The following is a 25670-nucleotide window of genomic DNA, read 5'->3' on the forward strand; positions in this document are numbered from 1 at the left end:
TCATACAGCCCAGTATATATGAACTATATATTTCCATATTAATCTGAAGTGACCATCCTGCCAACACTGAAATACATTTGGACATTGAGTTTCTAACATAATCTAAAGTCATGAGAATGAGTAAATGTGCATTTGCTTTTATAAGTGCAAAATGATTTTTACAGATTATATGAGGCCTGGTCCTGTGTCCTGTGTTTAGCTTCAAAGTTACACTGTTGGCAAAATGTGCAGTCCTAAGGAACAGCTTTTTATTAACAAATTACAATACTGATGAAATATTTTTTAAAATTTTGACTGAAATCGATTGTATATTTGGTAGTGGATGAAGGGTGATGATGTTGAAGAATCTTTTAAAACATTTTTGATCAAGTACACAAACACAAACGAGTTCAAAATTTATAAATAAGTTATTAGTGTAGGTTATAGTGTGAATATAATTATTGCAAGTTATCAAACTGCCACTGTTAATTTCTGTATTTAATAACTAAAGTTTATTTCTCGGGGGTTTCCCTGTTTATGATCTGGGGCTCTGAAGTCTTTCCTGCATAAAATTAAAATCCCACAGTGGTTTCTGTCTTTAATGGCTGTAGATAAAACACCTGCATGGCGCCTCTCTGTGTGTTAAATAAGATTGTCAATAATTCAGCCGGCAACTGCAAGAAAGTAACTAAAGTGTAGCCGGGTTTTACACAAAGGAAATGCAACTAAACTGTATGCAAGCGAGAGAGGAACACAAACATGAAATGTCTGATGGATTCACCAGATGACCTTTCTGCCATTTTATAGGTCATGAAAAATTCAAATATCAGTGTGAAAATGTCAGTGTTTTATGATTTTATAAATGCCTGCACTGAATGTGAATGCTTGTTTCTTCACACATTTTGCTAAATATTTAGGTTGATATTTCTAAAAATGTTACCACCTGGATTCCAGTAATTATTCCACATAAAATGGAATATATACATTCAAACAAGCTCAATGTTTAAGTGAACATTGAGCTAAATAGCTAAAGCTGTGGACAAATGTGTCATGAAACATTTAGTTTAATATTCAACTGAATGTTGACCTAAATATTTAGCTAAATATTCAAACGTGTTATTAAATGTTTTGCTGAATGTTGAGCTAAGTATTTAGCTAAAAATTCAGACAAATGTGATACTAAATGTTTAGCTGAATGTTGAACTAAATATTTAGCTAAAATTTCAGACAAATGTGTTACTAAAAGTTTAGCTGAATGTTGAACTAAATATTTAGCTAAAATTTCAGACAAATGTTATTAAATGTTTAGCTGAATGTTGAGCTAAGTATTGAGCTAAAAATTCAGACAAATGTTACTAAACGTTTAGCTGAATGTTGAGCTAAATATTTACAGTAGCTAAATATTCAAACAAATGTGTTAATAAATGTTTAGCTGAATGTTGAGCTAAGTATTTAGATAAAATGTTACTAAATGTTTAGCTGAATGTTCAAATCAAATCAATTTTATTTATATAGCGCCAAATCTCAACAAACAGTTGCCCCAAGGTGCTTTATATTATAAGACAAAAGCCATGCAATAATTACAGAAAAACCCCAACGGTCAAAACGACCCCCTATGAGCAAGCACTTGGCGACAATGGGAAGGAAAAACTCCCTTTTAACAGGAAGAAACCTCCAGCAGAACCAGGCTCAGGGAGGGGCAGTCTTCTGCTGGGACTGGTTGGGGCTGAGGGGAGAGAACCAGGAAAAAGACATGCTGTGGAAGAGAGCAGAGATCAATCACTAATGATTAAATGCAGAGTGGTGCATACAGAGCAAAAAGAGGTGAATAAAAAGAAACACTCAGTGCATCATGGGAACCCCCCAGCAGTCTAAGTCTATAGCATAACTAAGGGATGGTTCAGGGTCACCTGATCCAGCCTTAACTATAAGCTTTAGCCAAAAGGAAAGTTTTAAGCCTAATCTTAAAAGTAGAGAGGGTGCCTGTCTCCCTAATCCGAATTGGGAGCTGGCTCCACAGGAGAGGAGCCTGAAAGCTGAAGGCTCTGCCTCCCATTCTACTCTTACAAGCCTTAGGAACTACAAGTAAGCCTGCAGTCTGAAAGCGAAGCGCTCTGTTGGGGTGATATGGTACTATGAGGTCCCTAAGATAAGATGGGACCTGATTATTCAAAACCTTATAAGTAAGAAGAAGAATTTTAAATTCTATTCTAGAATTAACAGGGAGCCAGGACATATCCTGATCAAAAATGACTCACAGTATTACTGGAGGTCAGGGTAATGCCATCCAGAGTAAGGATCTGGTTAGACACCATGTTTCTAAGATTTGTGGGGCCAAGTACAATAACTTCAGTTTTATCTGAATTTAAAAGCAGGAAATTAGAGGTCATCCATGTATTTATGTCTGAAAGACATTCCTGCAGTCTAACTAATTGGTGTGTGTCCTCTGGCTTCATGGATAGATAAAGCTGGGTATCATCTGCATAACAATGAAAATTTAAGCAATGCTTTCTAATAATACTGCCTAAGGGAAGCATGTATAAAGTGAATAAAATCGGTCCTAGCACAGAACCTTGTGGAACTCCATAATTAACCTTAGTCCGTGAAGAAGACTCCCAATTTACATGAACAAATTGTAATCTATTAGATAAATATGATATGATGCAGTGCCTTTAATACCTATGGCATGCTCTAATCTCTGTAATAAAATTTTATGGTCAACAGTATCAAAAGCAGCACTGAGGTCTAACAGAACAAGCACAGAGATGAGTCCACTGTCTGAGGCCATAAGAAGATCATTTGTAACCTTCACTAATGCTGTTTCTGTACTATGATGAATTCTGAAACCTGACTGAAACTCTTCAAATAGACCATTTCTCTGCAGATGATCAGTTAGCTGTTTTACAACTACCCTTTCAAGAATTTTTGAGAGAAAAGGAAGGTTGGAGATTGGCCTATAATTAGCTAAGATAGCTGGGTCAAGTGATGGCTTTTTAATTAATGGTTTAATTACTGCCACCTTAAAAGCCTGTGGTACATAGCCAACTAATAAAGATAGATTGTTCAAGATAGAATGTTGAACTAAATATTTAACTAAAATTTCAGACAAATGTGTTACTAAAAGTTTAGCTGAATGTTGAACTAAATATTTAGCTAAAATTTCAGACAAATGTGTTATTAAATGTTTAGCTAAATGTTGAGCTAAGTATTCAGCTAAAAATTCAGATAATGGGTTTTTAAACATTTAGCTGAATGTTGAACTAAATATTTAGCTAAATATTCAAACAAACGTGTTATTAAATGTTTTGCTGAATGCTGAGCTAAGTATTCAGTTAAAAATTCAGACAATGGGTTGTTAAACATTTAGCTGAATGTTGAACTAAATATTTAGCTAAAATTTCAGACAAATACGTTACTAAAAGTTTAGCTGAATGTTGAACTAAATATTTAGCTAAAATTTCAGACAAATGTGTTATTAAATGTTTAGCTAAATGTTGAGCTAAGTATTCAGCTAAAAATTCAGACAATGGGTTGTTAAATATTTAGCTGAATGTTGAACTAAATATTTAGCTAAATATTCAAGCAAATGTGTTATTAAATGTTTAGCTGAATGTTGAACTAAATAGTTAGCTAAAATTTCAGACAAATGTGTCACTAGCTGGACAATCATGCACCCTGGGGCAAGGTCGTTAATGCCCATGTTGCTCCCGGTGTATAGTGAGCGCCTTGCATGGCAGCACCCTGACATCGGTGTAGCTGAGTGAATGGGTGAATGTGAGGCGTCACTGTAAAACACTTTGAGCTTGTGATATAGATGGAAAAGCGCTATACATTTACCATTTTGTCTTCCGTGGTATCTTGCATCTTAATGATAAACACAACTGATTTTTGTTGAATTAATATTTTTATTATTTCTTGTGATAACGTCATTTGTGAGGATCAGTGATTGTTGCAAAGGGGCCCATGTGACGCCACAGCTATAAAAAGATGCCCTCATTAATGGAAGGAGGCTGATCTGCTGGGGCGACCATCTTTTTACCCCCCAAAAAAACCTGCATCCACACTGAGAGAGCTCAGGGTTTTGTTTTGTTTTGTTTTTGGCGCAGCTCTGAAGCGGACACCTGACGGAGACCTGCGCCTTTAAGACCTCATGCGGGCTCCGTCTCACCGGCCCCACGGCAGCCTCTCGGCGGGTGCGCGCTCCTAAAGTTTGACTGGGGAATATAGTGGCACCGGCGGCCACGCACACAAACACGCACACACCTCACGGTAACAAAAAGGAAAAAGAGGCTGCAGCCCGCCCGCGTGGGAGCGTCCCACTCCTGCCATAAGGACAAAGGAGACGAGTGAGCGGATTTAGTGTGTGTAAATGCACGGAGAAGAACGAGCTTACCCCTGAAGGAGGCTGCAGCCTCCTCTTCTCCTTCTCCTCAGCCATGCCGCTTATGTTTCGCTCGCTGTTGTTCGGCGTTGTGACGCTGCTGGTTGTCTTTCTGATCGTTGATGATATCGCACAAGTGGAAGAAGAAACTGCGTAAGTAGCTCTTTGTCATTTTCACCGGTGGGTGTTTGTTTCCGTTGTGTCCATCAGGATTTTAAAAACATCTACATATGTGAAGTTTAAAATAAAAAAAAAACATGTTTGAACTGGGCTTTGAAATAGAATTGTGGAGATGAGACTTGGTTTGCAGCAGCTGCTCTCCTCCCTCTGAGTCTCAGGATTTGAGGCTGTTTCATTTACATTATTAGGGAAAGGGGGAGACCTGCTAGAAAAAAAGGGTTTGTCGTTTTTTTAAATCTATATTTCAAATTTTTAGACTTTGGATTGTTTAAAAAAAAAAAAGCAGGGGTGTAGCTGCTGTCAGCCGCCTGAAGGGGCCAGAAGGGGCCCATACCATTGGTGCCTCATTGTATGATTGGTGTGTCATCCAGGCAAAGATAAGAAGCTTCCTGAAGTTTAGTCAAGGCAAGTTTTGCTGGTAAATGTTTCACTACTTATCCAACTGACTTCCTCACTGGCTACGTTTACATGCCGTTAATATTCGGGATAAGGTCAATATTCCGGTTTCTGAATCATTAGGAATAACCCGTTTACATGCTTAAGCAGACAGAGTTACTCCTGTATACATGGTCATTGGTATCATTTGGAATATCCCCATCTAAACAGCGACAAACGTCTTCCACCAGTGCTTGATTTGGTCTGGCGTTCATGCAAATCCTGCTTCGTGTAACTTTTCGGCCACCTTCTTGTAAATGTCGCCATCTCTGTACTTTCTACCGTCAATAAAAGACATTATATTCATGTCTTTCACGATACTAATGAAGTACTCGGTTTCCTCCTCACTCCAAAAGTGTGGTGCTGTGCTGCCACGTCTGGGTTTCCCCATGCTTGTTTACCTCTGCTTCTGTGGTGTCTTGTGGGTTACGCGCGCCGCATAAAAGTAGTTGCCGTACTCAAAAGACCAAGATTCCTTGCGGATAGGACATGTGCGGAACACAAAATAATGTTCCTTTCTATGGGGATATCCCGATGCGCATTTATATGACCTGATATTCGGGTTAGAAAAGGAGTAACCCAGGGGTCATATTCGGGTTTTTAAAAACCGGAACATGAGCATATTCGGGTTTTTGCGGATGTTTACATGGCCGTGCGCAAACAGGTTATTGCTAATATTCTGGTTATGAGAGGGTTATGGAAGGGTTATTGGCTGCATGTAAACGTAGTGATTGTGTGACAGTACTGGCTAGGGAGCACCCAGACATCTCCAGGGTGGGGTCTTCCTTTGTTAAGGACCCCACCCCAGAGAAGTCCAGTTGCGTTGTCTAAACTTAAGGAAGCTACTCCTTTTGTGGCAGAATGAATTGTAAGGGTTTTATTTAATGAAATACAATATTTGAGTATTCTTTGTGGTAGATTTGATCGTTTTCCTTTACTCCGGCATTTTCAGTGGGCATTAAGAAACCAAAACCCAGAATTCGTTCATTACTGAACTGAGTTAAATTAAATTAGCCATGTACCTTCCAATACATTTGTTTGTTGTGTTGAATCATTAGTCTGTGAAGTGAAATTAGCCATTTGTGTCCCAATTTACTGCCATATTGAGAAGCATCCAAAATCAAATGAGCTATTTGGAATTCATTGCTGCTGTATTGAGCCATTAGCATGTTAAATAAAAATAATTTTTCTTGAATTGTACCTCAGTACAACATTTGTTGTACTGAGTCATTAGCATGCTAAATAAAATTGACTATTTGAATTGTAGTTCATTTGTTGTTGTATTGAGTCATTAGCATGCTAAATGCAAATTAAGCATTTGACTCACGGTTCATATGAGGGGATACTGGGTTGTTAAATTGCTAAATGAAATTAACCATTTGTCTTCCAGTTCATTTGATGTTGTATTAGGTCATTAGGTGAGTAAATAAAATTGACCATTTGACTTCCAGTTTATTCAGTTTTATATTGCGTCATTAGCAGGCTAAATACAAATTAGCTATTTGTCCTCCAGTTCATGTGATGGGGTATTGGTTTGATAGCATGCTAAAATAAATCAGCCATTTCTAGTTCAGTTGTTGTTGGGTCATTAGCATTCATTCATTTTCTGTACTGAATGAATGAATGAAAACTATGTTAAATAAAATTGCCTATTTGTGTTGTGTTGTGATATTAGCAGGCTAAATTAAATTATCAAACTGTGTTCATTCAATGCTGTATTGAGTTGTTAGCACGTAAATGAAGTGAACCATGTGAGTCGCAGCACATTTGATGTTGTATTGATTCATTAGCATGCCAGATAAAATTGACCATTTTACTCCCAGCTCCTTCACTGCTGTACTGAGCCTTGCCAACCCAGTGGAAAGGCCCTGACACTTGCACGACTTTGATTCACGCATCCATAAGCAGTGTGTCGTACTGGTGAGTAAACTCACTGCAAACCGGTGTAGACTGAACTTGGGATGTGCACCGCGTGCAAGTGTGCAAACAGAATTTTGAAATGTTAAAAAAAAATCTCTCATGCATCAAAGTCATGCAACAAACTAAAAATGGCTGTGAACATTGTGCAATCTACTCGCCAACACTTCATGTTGATGTACGTTGATGCTTGATGGTACGTGACATGGCACATGCAGCTTGTCAACTCGAGTAAAGAAGTGAATAGTGTGACTGCTTGCATCAGCATTAGAGCCAGCTTGGCTGAATGATTACAATGAGATGTTAAAGCTATCATAAACATACTTTTACAGCTGCACACAAGAAGGAAAGAACATGCAACTGTTTTACCAAACCATTACAACATAAAAATGACAAATAATTACCTTGTTAGACAGGTCCAAATGCTGTCCCTACTTCCTTCAGCGCGCACGCGAGGAAAGCAGCAGCTGGAGCACTCCTCTGTGATTCCAGAAGCGATTAGAGGCGGCTAACTCGGACAGAAAATGATTAATCCGCTAAAAAATAATTATTTTATATACGCAGCGTCCAGCCAGTGGAACAAAGCGCAGCATCCAGTTGGCAACACAGTGGGTGGGATCTTCACAACGATGTGCGTGCAAGGGCGTGGATCAAAGTCGTGCAAGTGTCAGGGCACCAGAAGGAGGGAACAGTCAACTGAACACAAGGAGTCATTACGAGTGACAAGTTAAACGAACTTGATGGATTGCTCTCAGGAGCCAGAATCAAAATAAATGATGAATGTAACAAGTCAAAGTGAGATACATGACATTGTATTTCTTTAAAGAGTTGGTGAATTGTATTCTGGTAGCAGACTATAAATCAAGTCAGTCTGGAAGCATACACTGTGTGCATTCACGGCACTACGGAATCTTCTTGGGGCATGGATGGCAACCATCCAAGCAAACAACTGTTCCATCTCCGCCTCTCAAAAATAGCCATCTTTTTGTGGGAGTCTGCTGAAACATGGGTATCCCCTTGGCTTTCTCCAGCTGCTTCCTCAACACCGAGACACCCACGTGTTTGGCCAAAATGTCAGAGCTTAGTTTCCCTCACAATGGAAATGACAATCCTTATCTGAGTCTCTCTAAGAAACCATTTATTAGACAGAAAGTCATTCCAGCAGTACCCAAGGACCCCCCACAAGGGTCCTAATGCCAAAGATATCCAGTCCCTGCCTGTGATCATTGGTTATCAACCAAGTCTCACAACCATATGGTAAAGGTGCGCTGACACGATGCATGCATTTGCACACAAGTCGTCGTGACGATCCCACCCACTGTGGACACCATGCTTTGTTCCACTGACTGCTGAGTGCTGGATGCTGCATATATAAAATTATTATTTCATAGCGGATTAATCATTTTCTCAGCGAGTTGGCTGCTGAAAATAGCTCTAGTTGCTTCCTGAATCACAGAGGACCGCTCCAGCCGGAGCCGTTCCCGTGTGCTGAACGAGCTGGAGAAAGCATTTGGAGCCATCTAAAAAGGTAATTATTTGGCATGTTTACATTGTCATGACTTGGTAAAACAGTTGCATGTTCTTTCCTTCTTGTGTGCAGCTGTAAAAGTATGTTTATGATAGATTTAACATCTTGTTATAATCGATCAGACCAACTGCGCTCTCATGCCGTGCGCTGATGCAACCACTCACTCTATTCACTTCTTCTTTACTCCACTTGATGAGCTGCACGTAGTGTTGGCGAGCTGATCGCACCACACTGCACGACATTTATGCACTCTCGCGTTCAGTCTGTACCCGTTAAAGACGAGTTTACTCTCCTGCACGACACAGGTTGTGCAAGTGCGTGCATCAAACTCATGCAAGTGTCATTGGGCGTTAAGACTGGAAGCATCAGGACCCCTATGACTTCAACATTCATTCTCCTGCAAAGGTATCCACATGGCCGAACTCCTCTTTCCAAGCAAATCTTGACTCCCAGGCATCTCTTGATCATGTGTGCCAATTCTTGAGCTTCTGTGTTGGTACTCTATCCAGACACATGTTGGTACTATATTCAAGCACATGTTCCATTTATGTCAAGAAATCTTCGAGCACATCCTCCCTTCTTCCACAATCCACATGCTGGTGTGGGGGGCACTATGTCTACAGACAGTAATTGTGGTTCACTGGGACCCCTACCCTGCACATTTTTTATCTTTGCCTTGCTCTACTTGGAGGTAATTAGTTCCATCAGGTGTGTCCAGCCAATCAACAGCTGGAAAATGTCACATTCCAATCGGCCAATCCAGTCAACTGTGACGTACTGTATGTCAGGAAAAAGTGGCAAGAGATTGCAAGCAAGGAAGCTTTTTCTGTTGTCAGAGGTGATACAGTGTAACTCTGCCTCCCAGCGGGCAAAAGCCTTTAATTTTACCAAGTGTTCAAGCAATGATCCTCCTGGAATGTGTACTTTGTATGCAAACCATGTAAGGTAAGTGAAATACTGTATTTTCCTGAGTATAATTCAAATTGGAGTATAAATCACACCTGTCAAAAACGCTTCTTGAAAAGGAAAAAAAACATATATAAATCACTTTGGTGTATAAGTCGCACCAGATTATAAATCACCCTGTTTTATGTATTATCAGCTCTTTAACTTTGGATTCTTTACACATTGCTGTTGTGCACTTATTGACATTTATTCTATTATTGGGGTTTATTTTGTTTAGTGCTTTGATTTGTTGGAAAGCTGTATGTAAAACATTTTGGATTATTATTAATTAGTAATGAATGCATGAGTTTTTGAAATAAAATTCACATTACATTCCTAACTCATAAAAACTTATACTCAGGAAAATACAGAATGATTATATAGATAACTGTTTGCATGTATGCAAATTGCTATTACATACAGTAACATTTAAAAGTGTTAGGCATCCTGCAAATTTTCCCAAAACGTTTGTGTTTATGTTTCTTTCCTTCGCATGCAAACAGAACATCTCATTTGAAATATCCAGATATTCCTATTTCTTAAAAAAAAATAGCTCTCCCCCCTCCCGGCACACACACACAATAAAAAACAAAACCTCATTGTAATAAATATAAACCTACCATTATCCTCTGGTTATGCCCTTGAAACAAGGCAGCCAAAAGAGTCTTCTCTTGCATTTAACCTGCAAGAAAAGAAAACACGCCTCATTAATCCTGATGAATGTAAATCAAGCTCTAAACTCAAATAATTGCTTTCTTAATAATCATCACAACCACAAATATGCTTTTCCTTTTGAATAACAATAATACTTTTTCCCCTCTGTGATGCATTTGGATTCTCACATTTCCCTTTCAGCAAGAACATTTTGTTTTGAACACAATTACCCGGCTGTGGCTCACGCTGTAATGAGGTCATATTGCTTTGTCATCTACTGTGAGCAGAAAACTAAGCAACAGTGCTTGTTTGACTGCTGTTTTTACCTCAGTCAACTAAATGAGTTAAAAATGTCAAAATTGTTAAAATTGTCAAACTTTGAATGCATCACTTCAAATATAAGGGTTTGATCATTTTTCCCCAATGCTGGTAAAAGTGTAGGACAATGTAGATGAGTGAGTGAGTGAGTGAGTGAGTAAGAAACACTATAAGAAATCAAGAAAAAAAAATGTGGCAGTCAGTAACGGTTACTTTTTTAGACCAAGCAGAGGGAAAAAAATATGGACTCACTCAATTCTGAGGAATAAATTATTATTAGTGTTTCTTAAAGCCAGAAAGTTGCCATTTGAAATGACTTTAGTTTTGTGTCATGTCTGTGATCTGCTTTTTTTCTACAAAATTAAACAACTGAATGAACATCCTCTGAGGCCGGTGATTCCATAATTTTTGCCAGGGGTTGTAGTTTCAGCTGCCACATCAATGAATGGAACCACACTGCCATCTAGTGGATATCCGGTGTGCGTGAGTGTGTATTTGTGAATCAGTAGGCATTTGTTTGTGGATCTGTGTGGATTTCGCGAAAAGAATGTCTCAAAATTACGTTGCAGAGGAAAGCGATGAATGCGTGTAATTGGTGATCCACAAATGCTGAAACTCAATTCACAAATACAATTTCCAGTTTTACAAATGTATTTTTTTTTTTTACAAATTAAGTTTTATATTTGCAAATACAACATTATTTGCAAAGACCAATTTATAAGTTACAAATATGAAATTTGCATTTGTGGATATCTGAACACATTTGCAAATCAGTGATTATTTGTAGATCACCCTGTGTGCATTTACAAATATTAATGAGACAATTTGAACCCCATAAAAACCGCAGTTAGTTACAGAGAGAGAACAATTATTCCAATCACAAACTTCGGGACCATAAATTGTATGGGTTAATGTACATTTTTCTTCTGAAACATGAACCTGAAAGTGTACTCATCCACGTTTGTGTTGAAGCGCTGTCCCCGGATGAGCACTCAACTTTACACAGAAAACGCCACAAACTTCTAAATTGACTTTTTATATGAATTAACAGCTGAATAGCAACACTGCGTACATTGATTTCAAGTCTGTACAGAGTGAGGTTTTATGAGATACCAACATTTGTGCAAAAATTAGGCAAATTTAAAATGGACAAAAAAATGAAGGGAGTCTGGCTCCACACATCGCATGACATAAACAAGAAGAAAACACAACCTGCTGTACAGTAAATTCATCCCAACACAAATGACGAGATGTAATCAATTCATAAACGTTTAGTGAAAAAGTTTACATGCACACTGTTTCACAGTGCTAATGTGTCTGATGGCAGCGCTGTGCTGCTCGGATTAAAGCACCTGTAACGAACTTGGACCGAACCGTGACATCCAAACACAAATAGGAACTGAAATGTGACCTTTGTGTACCGTGACACCCCTAGTGGCTGGGGATAAAGATGGAACCAATCCCATCCAGAATCGGTATCGGCTTCCGATACCAGCATAATTCAAGTATCAGAAAATACCGATACAATCTGCAGCATTTTCCGATACCAGAGAGAAGCCATGTCTGTGAAACCTCTCAACTGTGGCTGCCTGATCTCTGCTGTTTACTGCTGAGCGGGAAGAGGCGAGGAGGGAGGGGGAGGTTTCTGTAGAGTCCCTTAATTGAGAGAGTAGCAACATGACGAGTCGAAAAAAAATGGTCACATGACTCGTGGTGCCATCTTGGGGCCAAAATAGCATTTGCTGTTAATCTATCTGCATGTAAATCCAGCTATTTTATTTATTTATTCGCTGAAAATGCCAGGTTGCTGTGCATTTGGATGCACAAATAGACACAACAAGGGCTTCAAGATGTACAGATTCCCTTGCGATCTGAACAGAAGGAAAATTTGGGAAAATAGTCAGCCATTTGGGATAGAAGCAGCTTCATCATAAAAGCTTTGAGAGGTAAATTTATTGTTCACTCCCATGTACAGTAAAACTCACCTCACCTGTCGTCGTATAAACCGCAGTCACGGGACTGTATTTGTATATTTGTATTGTTTTCCATTGTAATAAACACTGTATGTATCAGATTTTGTATAACGGTTTTTGCTCACATCTGATAAAATGTCCTGTCCGATCGCAATGTATTTCCATTAAAAACACCTCGCATATACCGGACAGATCAGGCTGGATGTGCACAGTAACAGAGGCACAAATTAAAGTTCACTGCTGGCACTCGCTGATTTGAGGAAAGTGGGGCCGGAGTTATTTTTGTGATTAAAAGCCCGACCATTTATTTTTTTCACACCGTGCTCAGACTCAGACCCGCAGCCTGACGTGCACCTGTTAAATCAGACACAGCAAAAGGCTGTCATTTGACACTTTTCTGCTTTCACTCTGATATTTTAATAGTTTTTGCAGCGTATACGCTGATTACAAATAGATCAGAAAAGTCCGCAACTTTACAACAGGAGTTGGAAATAAGATGAAATTGTTCAGCTGACCTTTGAATTAGATCGGATGATTGTAAAAAGAAAAGCTTGTTGGGGGTCAAATTAGTCCAGAATAAAGCATAATCCAGCGACGAAGAATTTTAAAACTGCCACGCACATCATTGTATGACACGGAGTTACAGAGTTACAGAAGCATAAATCAGGCTTTAAATTAATTAAATAAATCTGCATAAATTGTAATTTCATATAAATTTGATATCTTAACTATTTTTATATTTATTTTGGTAGCATCTATATCTGGATGTGTTGCTGTATGTAGTTAAATGATTTTTAAAACTGTTGAAAGCATAAAATGTTCATTCAGTAGTGCAGCACAGTTGGACCCAATATGGCGCCACATTCTGAGTTGATGCTACTCTCTCAATTAAAGGACTCTAGGTTTCTGAGCTGAAGCCGAGCTGTTTCTGCCGCACACCACAGCTGAGGGTTTTAAGCCATGGGTAGCGGCAAATTTCTGCCCACCTTTTGGGTTCACATTGTCTGTGCTGCCAAGGACAGATTTTCTGAAAAAAGAACTAGAAATGTGTGCTGAAAAAAATCAGCCGCTTCAGCGTCCCAAGGCTGTGAAACACTATGAAACAGCAGCTCAGAGCAGAGCACAAGAGTGGAGTTGAACAGAGTTTGTTTGTGTACGCTGAATGGGAAAAACTCCATCATAATCCTTCAGTATTAATCCAAAGTTCCTCGCGGGAGCCTCACTGACGATACATTTAGAAATTTACGGTTTATTTTACAGTTGAAAATCTTTGTGTTTCACAAAAGTTCCAACTTTTAGCAGGAAAACAGTGAGAGAGAGAGGGAGGGAGAGCAAGAAAGAGAGAGAGAGACAGAGCGAGTGAGAGAGAGAGAGGAAGGGAGAAAGCAAGTACACGAGAGAAAGAGGACTTTTTTGCTGCAACACTTGCTTTGACAATGTACACGTATATTTCATTTGAAGTTGAACTGACAGAGAGATAGAGGAAGAGAGAGGACTTAATTTTTAGTTTTACTGTAACACTTGCTTTGACAATGTAAACATGTTTCCCATATCAGTAAAGCTCCACTGAAATTGAGAAGGAGAGCGAGACAGACACAGAGAGAGCAATCTCTTTTCTGTTTTATGTCTATAAAAATAAGTCTATAAAAGTCTATAAATAAAAGTACTTAATTCTTTCACCAAAACATCAAATCTAGGCTTCAATCTCAGATGTACTTTCTGGCAAATTGTAGCTGAACTTTCAGGTCTTCTTTTTAAGAAAATCCTCCTCTAAACAATTCATCATGAAGCTGTATAACTGGGAATACAAAAATATCCTCATATAAACCAACAGTAATTATAACAATAATAATATTAGAGCAAACAGAGCTGTGGTATCGGAATAGAATGGGTATGGGTATATATCCAGATTCAGGTATCGAGATCGGATTGGAAGGGAAAAAATTGGTGCATCCCTAGCTGGAAATGGTGCCAAACATCACCTGTTGGAAATAACATAATTATTTTATTTATTATTTAGTCATTACTCATTACCTGTTACTAGCCCCAAATTTCACCATCGTAACTTTTTTGGAATGTGCTGAACGCCTGAAATGCAGGAATGAATGAATATTAACCAATGCAATGAAGTTAGCCACCCAAAACAAGAAATGTCTTGGGTTCATTCTGTCTGCAATGAAATAGAATTCAAAGTTAGGTTTAGGGTTAGGTAACCCATTGCCAATTCTTGGTACTTGGTTGGTTTCTATAGTGACTAAAAAAATGATCGGATACCCGATTGAAACATGTCAGGTTGTACACTATACTGGTGTCATTGAATGTTACAACCAATCACAAAAATTTTAAACAACCATGCTGCTGTAACCGATTGTGAACAATCAGGTGGTAATTTGCACAGATAGGGGTTAAAATGTGTGTCTTACTTTAGTTTTACAGACAGTCACAGGACAAAAAAAAAAGTCCATGTAATAAACACTGTATATATCAGATTTTGTATAACAGTTTTTGCTCACATCTGATTAGGGATGGGTACTGATAAGATTTTATCGATATCGATGCCATTATCAATTCTGCTTATTGATCCGATTCCTTATCGATTCCCTTATCGATACCTCATGAATTTTGTACTAAAAGTAGGCTTTACAGGTTTTCTATGTATTTCATTGAGTCTTAAAGTAAATAAATATGAAATTGGTCACTGTATCCTTGATCTCTGGACATAAATAAAAATAAACAAAACAGTGTTTCGCTTTGAAGTTATTAATTCAGACTGGACTCTATCGTTCTAACTTGACTCGTCAGAGAGCCGCGCAACGTTTGGAGCTGTGTGAACAGAACGGAGGATGATTCTGGTTTCTTTCTCGCAACAAGACAGGAGTCCCAGTTAGTACCTTTAATCCGCACAAAAGTGTCTCACGATTGACATATTCAGGGATGAATGTGGTGAAAAACAAAAAAAGCTGAAACCCATTTTAAACATGTCACTCCCGGTCCCAATCGGACCGGGAGTGACATGTTTAGCCGCATGTTCTCCTTGAATTGCTGGCTGTCTGAGTGGTGTCCAAAAAATGAGGTGGGCTTCATAGATAATTGGCAAAGCTTCTGGGGAAAACCTGGTCTTGTTAGGAGAGACGGCATCCATCCCACTTTGGATGGAGCAGCTCTCATTTCTAGAAATCTGGCCAATTTTCTTAAATCCTCCAAACCGTGACTATCCAGGGTTGGGACCAGGAAGCAGAGTTGTAGTCTTACACACCTCTCTGCAGCTTCTCTCCCCCTGCCATCCCCTCATTACCCCATCCCCGTAGAGACGGTGCCTGCTCCCAGACTACCAATAACCAGCAAAAATCTATTTAAGCATAAAAATTCAAAAAGAAAAAATAATATAGCACCTTCAACTGCACCACAGACTAAAACAGTTAAATGTGGTCTATTAAACATTAGGTCTCTCTCTTCTAAGTCCCTGTTGGTAAATGATATAATAATTGATCAACATATTGATTTATTCTGCCTTACAGAAACCTGGTTACAGCAGGATGAATATGTTAGTTTAAATGAGTCAACACCCCCGAGTCACACTAACTGTCAGAATGCTCGTAACACGGGCCAGGGCGGAGGATTAGCAGCAATCTTCCATTCCAGCATATTAATTAATCAAAAACCCAGACAGAGCTTTAATTCATTTGAAAGCTTGTCTCTTAGTCTTGTCCATCCAAATTGGAAGTCCCAAAAACCAGTTTTATTTGTTATTATCTATCGTCCACCTGGTCGTTACTGTGAGTTTCTCTGTGAATTTTCAGACCTTTTGTCTGACTTAGTGCTTAGCTCAGATAAGATAATTATAGTGGGCGATTTTAACATCCACACAGATGCTGAGAATGACAGCCTCAACACTGCATTTAATCTATTATTAGACTCTATTGGCTTTGCTCAAAAAGTAAATGAGTCCACCCACCACTTTAATCATATCTTAGATCTTGTTCTGACTTATGGTATGGAAATAGAAGACTTAACAGTATTCCCTGAAAACTCCCTTCTGTCTGATCATTTCTTAATAACATTTACTCTGATGGACTACCCAGCAGTGGGGAATAAGTTTCATTACACTAGAAGTCTTTCAGAAAGCGCTGTAACTAGGTTTAAGTATATGATTCCTTCTTTATGTTCTCTAATGCCATATACCAACACAGTGCAGAGTAGCTACCTAAACTCTGTAAGGGAGATAGAGTATCTCGTCAATAGTTTTACATCCTCATTGAAGACAACTTTGGATGCTGTAGCTCCTCTGAAAAAGAGAGCTTTAAATCAGAAGTGTCTGACTCCGTGGTATAACTCACAAACTCGTAGCTTAAAGCAGATAACCCGTAAGTTGGAGAGGAAATGGCGTCTCACTAATTTAGAAGATCTTCACTTAGCCTGGAAAAAGAGTCTGTTGCTCTATAAAAAAGCCCTCCGTAAAGCTAGGACATCTTTCTACTCATCACTAATTGAAGAAAATAAGAACAACCCCAGGTTTCTTTTCAGCACTGTAGCCAGGCTGACAAAGAGTCAGAGCTCTATTGAGCTGAGTATTCCATTAACTTTAACTAGTAATGACTTCATGACTTTCTTTGCTAACAAAATTTTAACTATTAGAGAAAAAATTACTCATAACCATCCCAAAGACGTATCGTTATCTTTGGCTGCTTTCAGTGATGCCGGTATTTGGTTAGACTCTTTCTCTCCGATTGTTCTGTCTGAGTTATTTTCATTAGTTACTTCATCCAAACCATCAACATGTTTATTAGACCCCATTCCTACCAGGCTGCTCAAGGAAGCCCTACCATTATTTAATGCTTCGATCTTAAATATGATCAATCTATCTTTGTTAGTTGGCTATGTACCACAGGCTTTTAAGGTGGCAGTAATTAAACCATTACTTAAAAAGCCATCACTTGACCCAGCTATCTTAGCTAATTATAGGCCAATCTCCAACCTTCCTTTTCTCTCAAAAATTCTTGAAAGGGTAGTTGTAAAACAGCTAACTGATCATCTGCAGAGGAATGGTCTATTTGAAGAGTTTCAGTCAGGTTTTAGAATTCATCATAGTACAGAAACAGCATTAGTGAAGGTTACAAATGATCTTCTTATGGCCTCAGACAGTGGACTCATCTCTGTGCTTGTTCTGTTAGACCTCAGTGCTGCTTTTGATACTGTTGACCATAAAATTTTATTACAGAGATTAGAGCATGCCATAGGTATTAAAGGCACTGCGCTGCGGTGGTTTGAATCATATTTGTCTAATAGATTACAATTTGTTCATGTAAATGGGGAATCTTCTTCACAGACTAAAGTTAATTATGGAGTTCCACAAGGTTCTGTGCTAGGACCAATTTTATTCACTTTATACATGCTTCCCTTAGGCAGTATTATTAGACGGTATTGCTTAAATTTTCATTGTTACGCAGATGATACCCAGCTTTATCTATCCATGAAGCCAGAGGACACACACCAATTAGCTAAACTGCAGGATTGTCTTACAGACATAAAGACATGGATGACCTCTAATTTCCTGCTTTTAAACTCAGATAAAACTGAAGTTATTGTACTTGGCCCCACAAATCTTAGAAACATGGTGTCTAACCAGATCCTTACTCTGGATGGCATTACCCTGACCTCTAGTAATACTGTGAGAAATCTTGGAGTCATTTTTGATCAGGATATGTCATTCAAAGCGCATATTAAACAAATATGTAGGACTGCTTTTTTGCATTTACGCAATATCTCTAAAATCAGAAAGGTCTTGTCTCAGAGTGATGCTGAAAAACTAATTCATGCATTTATTTCCTCTAGGCTGGACTATTGTAATTCATTATTATCAGGTTGTCCTAAAAGTTCCCTAAAAAGCCTTCAGTTAATTCAAAATGCTGCAGCTAGAGTACTGACGGGGACTAGAAGGAGAGAGCATATCTCACCCATATTGGCCTCTCTTCATTGGCTTCCTGTTAATTCTAGAATAGAATTTAAAATTCTTCTTCTTACTTATAAGGTTTTGAATAATCAGGTCCCATCTTATCTTAGGGACCTCGTAGTACCATATCACCCCAATAGAGCGCTTCGCTCTCAGACTGCAGGCTTACTTGTAGTTCCTAGGGTTTGTAAGAGTAGAATGGGAGGCAGAGCCTTCAGCTTTCAGGCTCCTCTCCTGTGGAACCAGCTCCCAATTCAGATCAGGGAGACAGACACCCTCTCTACTTTTAAGATTAGGCTTAAAACTTTCCTTTTTGCTAAAGCTTATAGTTAGGGCTGGATCAGGTGACCCTGAACCATCCCTTAGTTATGCTGCTATAGACGTAGACTGCTGGGGGGTTCCCATGATGCACTGTTTCTTTCTCTTTTTGCTCTGTATGCACCACTCTGCATTTAATCATTAGTGATCGATCTCTGCTCCCCTCCACAGCATGTCTTTTTCCTGGTTCTCTCCCTCAGCCCCAACCAGTCCCAGCAGAAGACTGCCCCTCCCTGAGCCTGGTTCTGCTGGAGGTTTCTTCCTGTTAAAAGGGAGTTTTTCCTTCCCACTGTAGCCAAGTGCTTGCTCACAGGGGGTCGTTTTGACCATTGGGGTTTTACATAATTATTGTATGGCCTTGCCTTACAATATAAAGCGCCTTGGGGCAACTGTTTGTTGTGATTTGGCGCTATATAAAAAAATTGATTGATTGATTGATTGATTGATATTTTCTGTTGTGTTTCTATTCAGGTTCTTTTTGTCTCTTTCTCTAAAATTGTATATAATAAGTATATATTGTATATAATAATCATTAGATTATTAATATATAAACAAAAATAAATTTAAGAAATATTACAATTTGAAAACAAATGCACCCGAACGTGATGACAGCTGCAACTGCTTAATGCTAACTTTTAACATTGAAAATGCCATAGACATGCTAACGCATTAGCATCGCTCCTGTTTTTAAGTTATAAAATACATCTATCAACTGTTTCAGAAGACCATAACAGGTCGGTTTAACATAGAAAAGGTAAATAATACTCACAGACATATGCTTTTTAGGGTTTTAGCGGGGGAAAATTAAGCGAAAGAAGGAAAGAATAAACAAAGCAATAGATCGAAGCATTGCTTCAATCTGCGAACCACTGCTTCGAGTGGTTCAAGGTTCAAAGCAAAGCCGCGCTGCAGAAAAGTTGATTACGATTAAGTTGACCCGCTGCAGGGTCTGTAATCAATGTAGAGAAATTATAATTTTCCTGACAAACACCCCCAAAACAACGGCCACTCTGAAGGACTGATAACAGAATCATTAAGCACAAAGCTTATTGATGTCGGTGGATCGAATCATTTCTTAACGATACCCGAAAGGAACCGGTTCTCGATACCCATCCCTACATCTGATAAAATGTCCTGTCCGATCGCAATGTATTTCCATTAAAAACACCAAGCATATACCAAACAGATCACGCTGGATGTGCACAGTAACAGAGGTACAAATTAAAGTTCAGCGCTGGCACCTGCTGATTTTAGGAAAGTGGGACCGGAGTTATTTCTGTGATTAAAAGCCCGACCATTTATTTTTTTCACACCGTGCTCAGACTCAGACTGTCTGATTTAACAGGTGCACGTCAGGCTTTGGTTTTTATTTCATACCTTCTTCTTTGTCTTTCGGCTGTTCCCGTTAGGGGTCGCCACAGCAGATCAATTGTGTCCATCTCACCCTGTCCTCTGTATCTTCCTCTGTCACACCAACCACCTGCATGTCCTCCCTCAGCACATCCACAAACCTCCTCCTTCTGCCTGGTGGCTCCATCCTCAGCGTCCTTCTCCCTATATACCCGGGGTCCCTCCTCTGCACATGTCCAAACCATCTCAATCTCGCCTCTCTGACTTTGTCTCCAAACCATCCCACCTGAGCTGTCCCTCTGATATGTTCATTCCTAATCCTCTCCATTCTTGTCACTCCCAAAGACAATATCAACATCTTCAGCTCTGCCACCTCCAGCTCTGCCTGCTGTCTTTTTGTTAGTGCCACCGTCTCCAAGCTGTACAACATAGCTGGTCTCACGACTGTCTTGTAGACTTTCCCCTTCACTCTTGCTGATATTCTTCAATCACAAATCACTCCTGCCACCTTTCTCCACCCACTCCACCCTGGCTGCACTCTCTTCTTCAGCTCTGTTCCACACTTTCCATTACTTTAGACAGTTGACCCCAAGTATTTAAGCTCTTCTTTCACCATCTCCACTACTTGTAACCGCACTATTCCTCTGGGCTCCCTCCCATTCATACACATGTACTCAGTCTTGCTCCAACTGCTCACCTGATCTCCAGAGCATATCTCCACCTCTCCAGGCTAGACTCAACTTGCTCTCTACTCTCACTACAGATCACAATGTCATCTGCAAACATCATAGTCCATGGAGACCCCTGTTTGATCTCATCTGTCAACCTGTCCATCATCATTGGGGACAAGAAAGAAAGCTGATCCTTGGAGTAAACCCACCTCCACCTTGAATGAGTCTGTCATTCCTATTGCACATCTCACTGCTGTCACACTGTCCTTCTACATGTCCTGTAGTACCCTCACATACTTCTCTGCCACTCCAGACTTCCTCATACAATACCACAACTCTTCTCTTGGCACCCTGTCATAAGCTTTTCTAAGTCCACAAAGACACAATGTAACTCTTTCTGGCCTTCTCTATACTTTTCCAACAGTATTCTCAGAGCAAACATTGCATCTGTAGTGCTCTTTCTCGACATGAAACCATATTACTGCTCACAGATCTTCATCTCTTTTCTAAGCCTAGCATCTACTACTCTTTCCCATAACTTCATGCTGTGGCTGATCAACTTTATGCCTCTGTAGTTCCTGCAGCTCTGCACATCACCCTTGTTTCTTTAAAAACTGAAACCAGCACACTTTGTCTCCACTCCTCAGGCATCTTCTCACATTCCAAGATTTTCTTAAACAATCTGGCTAGAAACTCCTGAAATAAGTTGTTTCTGCTTGAATGTGTATTTGGTTGTACAGTCACTTTGGTCCCAGGTTAAAATTACAGACTGAAATTAAAATACAATGCAGGTTGTTTTCAGTTATGGGGCAGAGCAATTTCATTGCCCTGAGCAGGCAACAGTCTGTATCACCGATCAGTGGTATATGCATTTTTCCATATCGCCCTAACCTTTTCTGATTTGAGGTTGTACTGTGTCCTGACATTATACAGATGCACCTCAAATAATTACTGCAGCTATAATTTTTTTTGCTGCTTTATACTATGTTTGCAAAATAGAATCAAAATCTAAATGCACTTTGTGTTCAGGGTAAATGCCTATTACTTGGCCCATTCAACACGACTGAAATAATTTGCTTGTGCTCAATTCCCTGTGAAAAGAAAATTCTTCAAAATAATGGGGAACCATAAAACTGCAGTTCTCCTCATTACATTAGTAAATGGGCCGACTGTGCCTTGCTCTAAAAATACCTTGAATCGTGGCTTTTACCATCATTGTCTGAAAAGGATGTGCAGTATAACAATAAAAAAAAATGAGGTGGGCTTCATAGATAATTGGCAAAGCTTCTGGGGAAAACCTGGTCTTGTTAGGAGAGACGGCATCCATCCCACTTTGGATGGAGCAGCTCTCATTTCTAGAAATCTGGCCAATTTTCTTAAATCCTCCAAACCGTGACTATCCAGGGTTTGGACCAGGAAGCAGAGTTGTAGTCTTACACACCTCTCTGCAGCTTCTCTCCCCCTGCCATCCCCTCATTACCTCATCCCCATAGAGACGGTGCCTGCTCCCAGACCACCAATAACCAGCAAAAATCTATTTAAGCAAAAAAATTCAAAAAGAAAAAATAATATAGCACCTTCAACTGCACCACAGACTAAAACAGTTAAATGTGGTCTATTAAACATTAGGTCTCTCTCTTCTAAGTCCCTGTTAGTAAATGATATAATAATTGATCAACATATTGATTTATTCTGCCTTACAGAAACCTGGTTACAGCAGGATGAATATGTTAGTTTAAATGAGTCAACACCCCCGAGTCACACTAACTGCCAGAATGTTCGTAGCACGGGCCGAGGGGGAGGATTATCTATCGTCGTTACTGTGAGTTTCTCTGTGAATTTTCAGACCTTTTGTCTGACTTAGTGCTTAGCTCAGATAAGATAATTATAGTGGGCAATTTTAACATCCACACAGATGCTGAGAATGACAGCCTCAACACTGCATTTAATCTATTATTAGACTCAATTGGCTTTGCTCAAAATGTAAATGAGTCCACCCACCACTTTAATCATATCTTAGATCTTGTTCTGACTTATGGTATGGAAATTGAAGACTTAACAGTATTCCCTGAAAACTCCCTTCTGTCTGATCATTTCTTAATAACATTTACATTTATTCTGATGGACTACCCAGCAGTGGGGAATAAGTTTCATTACACTAGAAGTCTTTCAGAAAGCGCTGTAACTAGGTTTAAGGATATGATTCCTTCTTTATGTTCTCTAATGCCATATACCAACACAGTGCAGAGTAGCTACCTAAACTCTGTAAGTGAGATAGAGTATCTCGTCAATAGTTTTACATCCTCATTGAAGACAACTTTGGATGCTGTAGCTCCTCTGAAAAAGAGAGCTTTAAATCAGAAGTGCCTGACTCCGTGGTATAACTCACAAACTCACAGCTTAAAGCAGATAACCCGTAAGTTGGAGAGGAAATGGCGTCTCACTAATTTAGAAGATCTTCACTTAGCCTGGAAAAAGAGTCTGTTGCTCTATAAAAAAGCCCTCCGTAAAGCTAGGACATCTTACTACTCATCACTAATTGAAGAAAATAAGAACAACCCCAGGTTTCTATTCAGCACTGTAGCCAGGCTGACAAAGAGTCAGAGCTCTATTGAGCTGAGTATTCCTTTAACTTTAACTAGTAATGACTTCATGACTTTCTTTGCTAATAAAATTTTAACTATTAGAGAAAACATTACTCATAACCATCCCAAAGACGTATCGTTGTCTTTGGCTACTTTCAGTGATGCCGGTATTTGGTTAGACTCTTTCTCTCCGATTGTTCTGTCTGAGTTATTTTCATTAGTTACTTCCTCCAAACCATCACCATGTCTATTAGACCCCATTCCTACCAGGCTGCTCAAGGAAGCCCTACCATTAATTAATGCATCGATCTTAAATATGCTCAATCTATCTTTATTAGTTGGCTATGTACCACAGGCTTTTAAGGTGGCAGTAATTAAACCATTACTTAAAAAGCCATCACTTGACCCAGCTATCTTAGCTAATTATAGGCCAATCTCCAACCTTCCTTTTCTCTCAAAAATTCTTGAAAGGGTAGTTGTAAAACAGCTAACTGATCATCTGCAGAGGAATGGTCTATTTGAAGAGTTTCAGTCAGGTTTTAGAATTCATCATAGTACAGAAACAGCATTAGTGAAGGTTACAAATGATCTTCTTATGGCCTCAGACAGTGGACTCATCTCTGTGCTTGTTCTGTTAGACCTCAGTGCTGCTTTTGATACTGTTGACCATAAAATTTTATTACAGAGATTAGAGCATGCCATAGGTATTAAAGGCACTGCGCTGCGGTGGTTTGAATCATATTTATCTAATAGATTACAATTTGTTCATGTAAATGGGGAATCTTCTTTACAGAGGAGTTCCACAAGGCTCTGTGCTAGGACCAATTTTATTCACTTTATACATGTTTCCCTTAGGCAGTATTATTAGACGGCATTGCTTAAATTTTCATTGTTATGCAGATGATACCCAGCTTTATCTATCCATGAAGCCAGAGGACACAAACCAATTAGCTAAACTGCAGGATTGTCTTACAGACATAAAGACATGGATGACCTCTAATTTCCTGCTTTTAAACTCAGATAAAACTGAAGTTATTGTACTTGGCCCCACAAATCTTAGAAACATGGTGTCTAACCAGATCCTTACTCTGGATGGCATTACCCTGACCTCTAGTAATACTGTGAGAAATCTTGGAGTCATTTTTGATCAGGATATGTCATTCAATGCACATATTAAACAAATATGTAGGACTGCTTTTTTGCATTTGCGCAATATCTCTAAAATTAGAAAGGTCTTGTCTCAGAGTGATGCTGAAAAACTAATTCATGCATTTATTTCCTGTAGGCTGGACTATTGTAATTCATTATTATCAGGTTGTCCTAAAAGTTCCCTGAAAAGCCTTCAGTTAATTCAAAATGCTGCAGCTAGAGTGCTAACAGGGACTAGAAGGATATAGTATATCCTTACCCATATTGGCCTCTCTTCATTGGCTTCCTGTTAATTCTAGAATAGAATTTAAAATTCTTCTTCTTACTTATAAGGTTTTGAATAATCAGGTCCCATCTTATCTTAGGGACCTCATAGTACCATATCACCCCAATAGAGCGCTTCGCTCTCAGACTGCAGGCTTACTTGTAGTTCCTAGCATTTATAAGAGTAGAATGGGAGGCAGAGCCTTCAGCTTTCAGGCTCCTCTCCTGTGGAACCAGCTCCCAATTCAGATCAGGGAGACAGACACCCTCTCTACTTTTAAGATTAGGCTTAAAACTTTCCTTTTTGCTAAAGCTTATAGTTAGGGCTGGATCAGGTGACCCTGAACCATCCCTTAGTTATGTTGCTATAGACTTAGACTGTTGGGGGGTTCCCATGATGCACCACTCTGCATTTAATCATTAGTGATTGATCTCTGCTCCCCTCCACAGCATATCTTTTTCCTGGTTCTCTCCCTCAGCCCCAACCAGTCCCAGCAGAAGGCTGCCCCTCCCTGAGCCTGGTTCTGCTGGAGGTTTCTTCCTGTTAAAAGGGAGTTTTTCCTTCCCACTGTTGCCAAGTGCTTGCTCACAGGGGGTCGTTTTGACTGTTGGGGTTTTTCCGTAATTATTGTATGGCCTTGCCTTACAATATAAGGCGCCTTGGGGCAACTGTTTGTTGTGATTTGGCGCTATATAAATAAAATTGATTTGATTTGATTTGATTTGATAAACTACATATATGCATTGTGTGCATTATTTGACAAAATTTGATTAAAGGGGTTTCAAGCTTTTGTTCAGACTGCAGCATGTCAGTCATGATTTCATTAAAAACATATTTTTTTCTAGAGACACTGGGCAGTCAAGGATGGTGGAATCACAGAGGCTTATTCCTAAACGGCACAGGTCTGAAAATCAAATTATTCTAACACAAACATATATATTTGCAGAACACCAGTGGGGTAGAAACCAGCACCTCTCAATTTTTATTAGCTTTGGGTGTCTTCTTTTTTTCTGCTTGCCTTTTTACTCTTTAATGGAAGAAGGCTGTTGCTTTGTGACAGAAAATGCTGAAA

General features: G+C 39.2%; 1 protein-coding gene across 1 annotated transcript in view; it reads left to right on the forward strand.

The window, feature by feature from the left end:
* Positions 1-4084: 4084 nt before the first annotated feature.
* st8sia2 (ST8 alpha-N-acetyl-neuraminide alpha-2,8-sialyltransferase 2) overlaps positions 4085-25670 on the forward strand; it is a 54045-nt gene continuing 32459 nt past the window's right edge. The window contains exons 1-2 of the mRNA XM_034176541.1: positions 4085-4513; positions 25444-25500. Coding sequence (XP_034032432.1) covers positions 4416-4513; positions 25444-25500 — 155 coding nt within the window. The 5' untranslated portion in view covers positions 4085-4415. The remainder of the gene's footprint in view (positions 4514-25443; positions 25501-25670) is intronic.

The sequence above is a fragment of the Thalassophryne amazonica genome, chromosome 8 (assembly GCF_902500255.1).
Source record: "Thalassophryne amazonica chromosome 8, fThaAma1.1, whole genome shotgun sequence".
NCBI lineage: Eukaryota > Metazoa > Chordata > Actinopteri > Batrachoidiformes > Batrachoididae > Thalassophryne > Thalassophryne amazonica.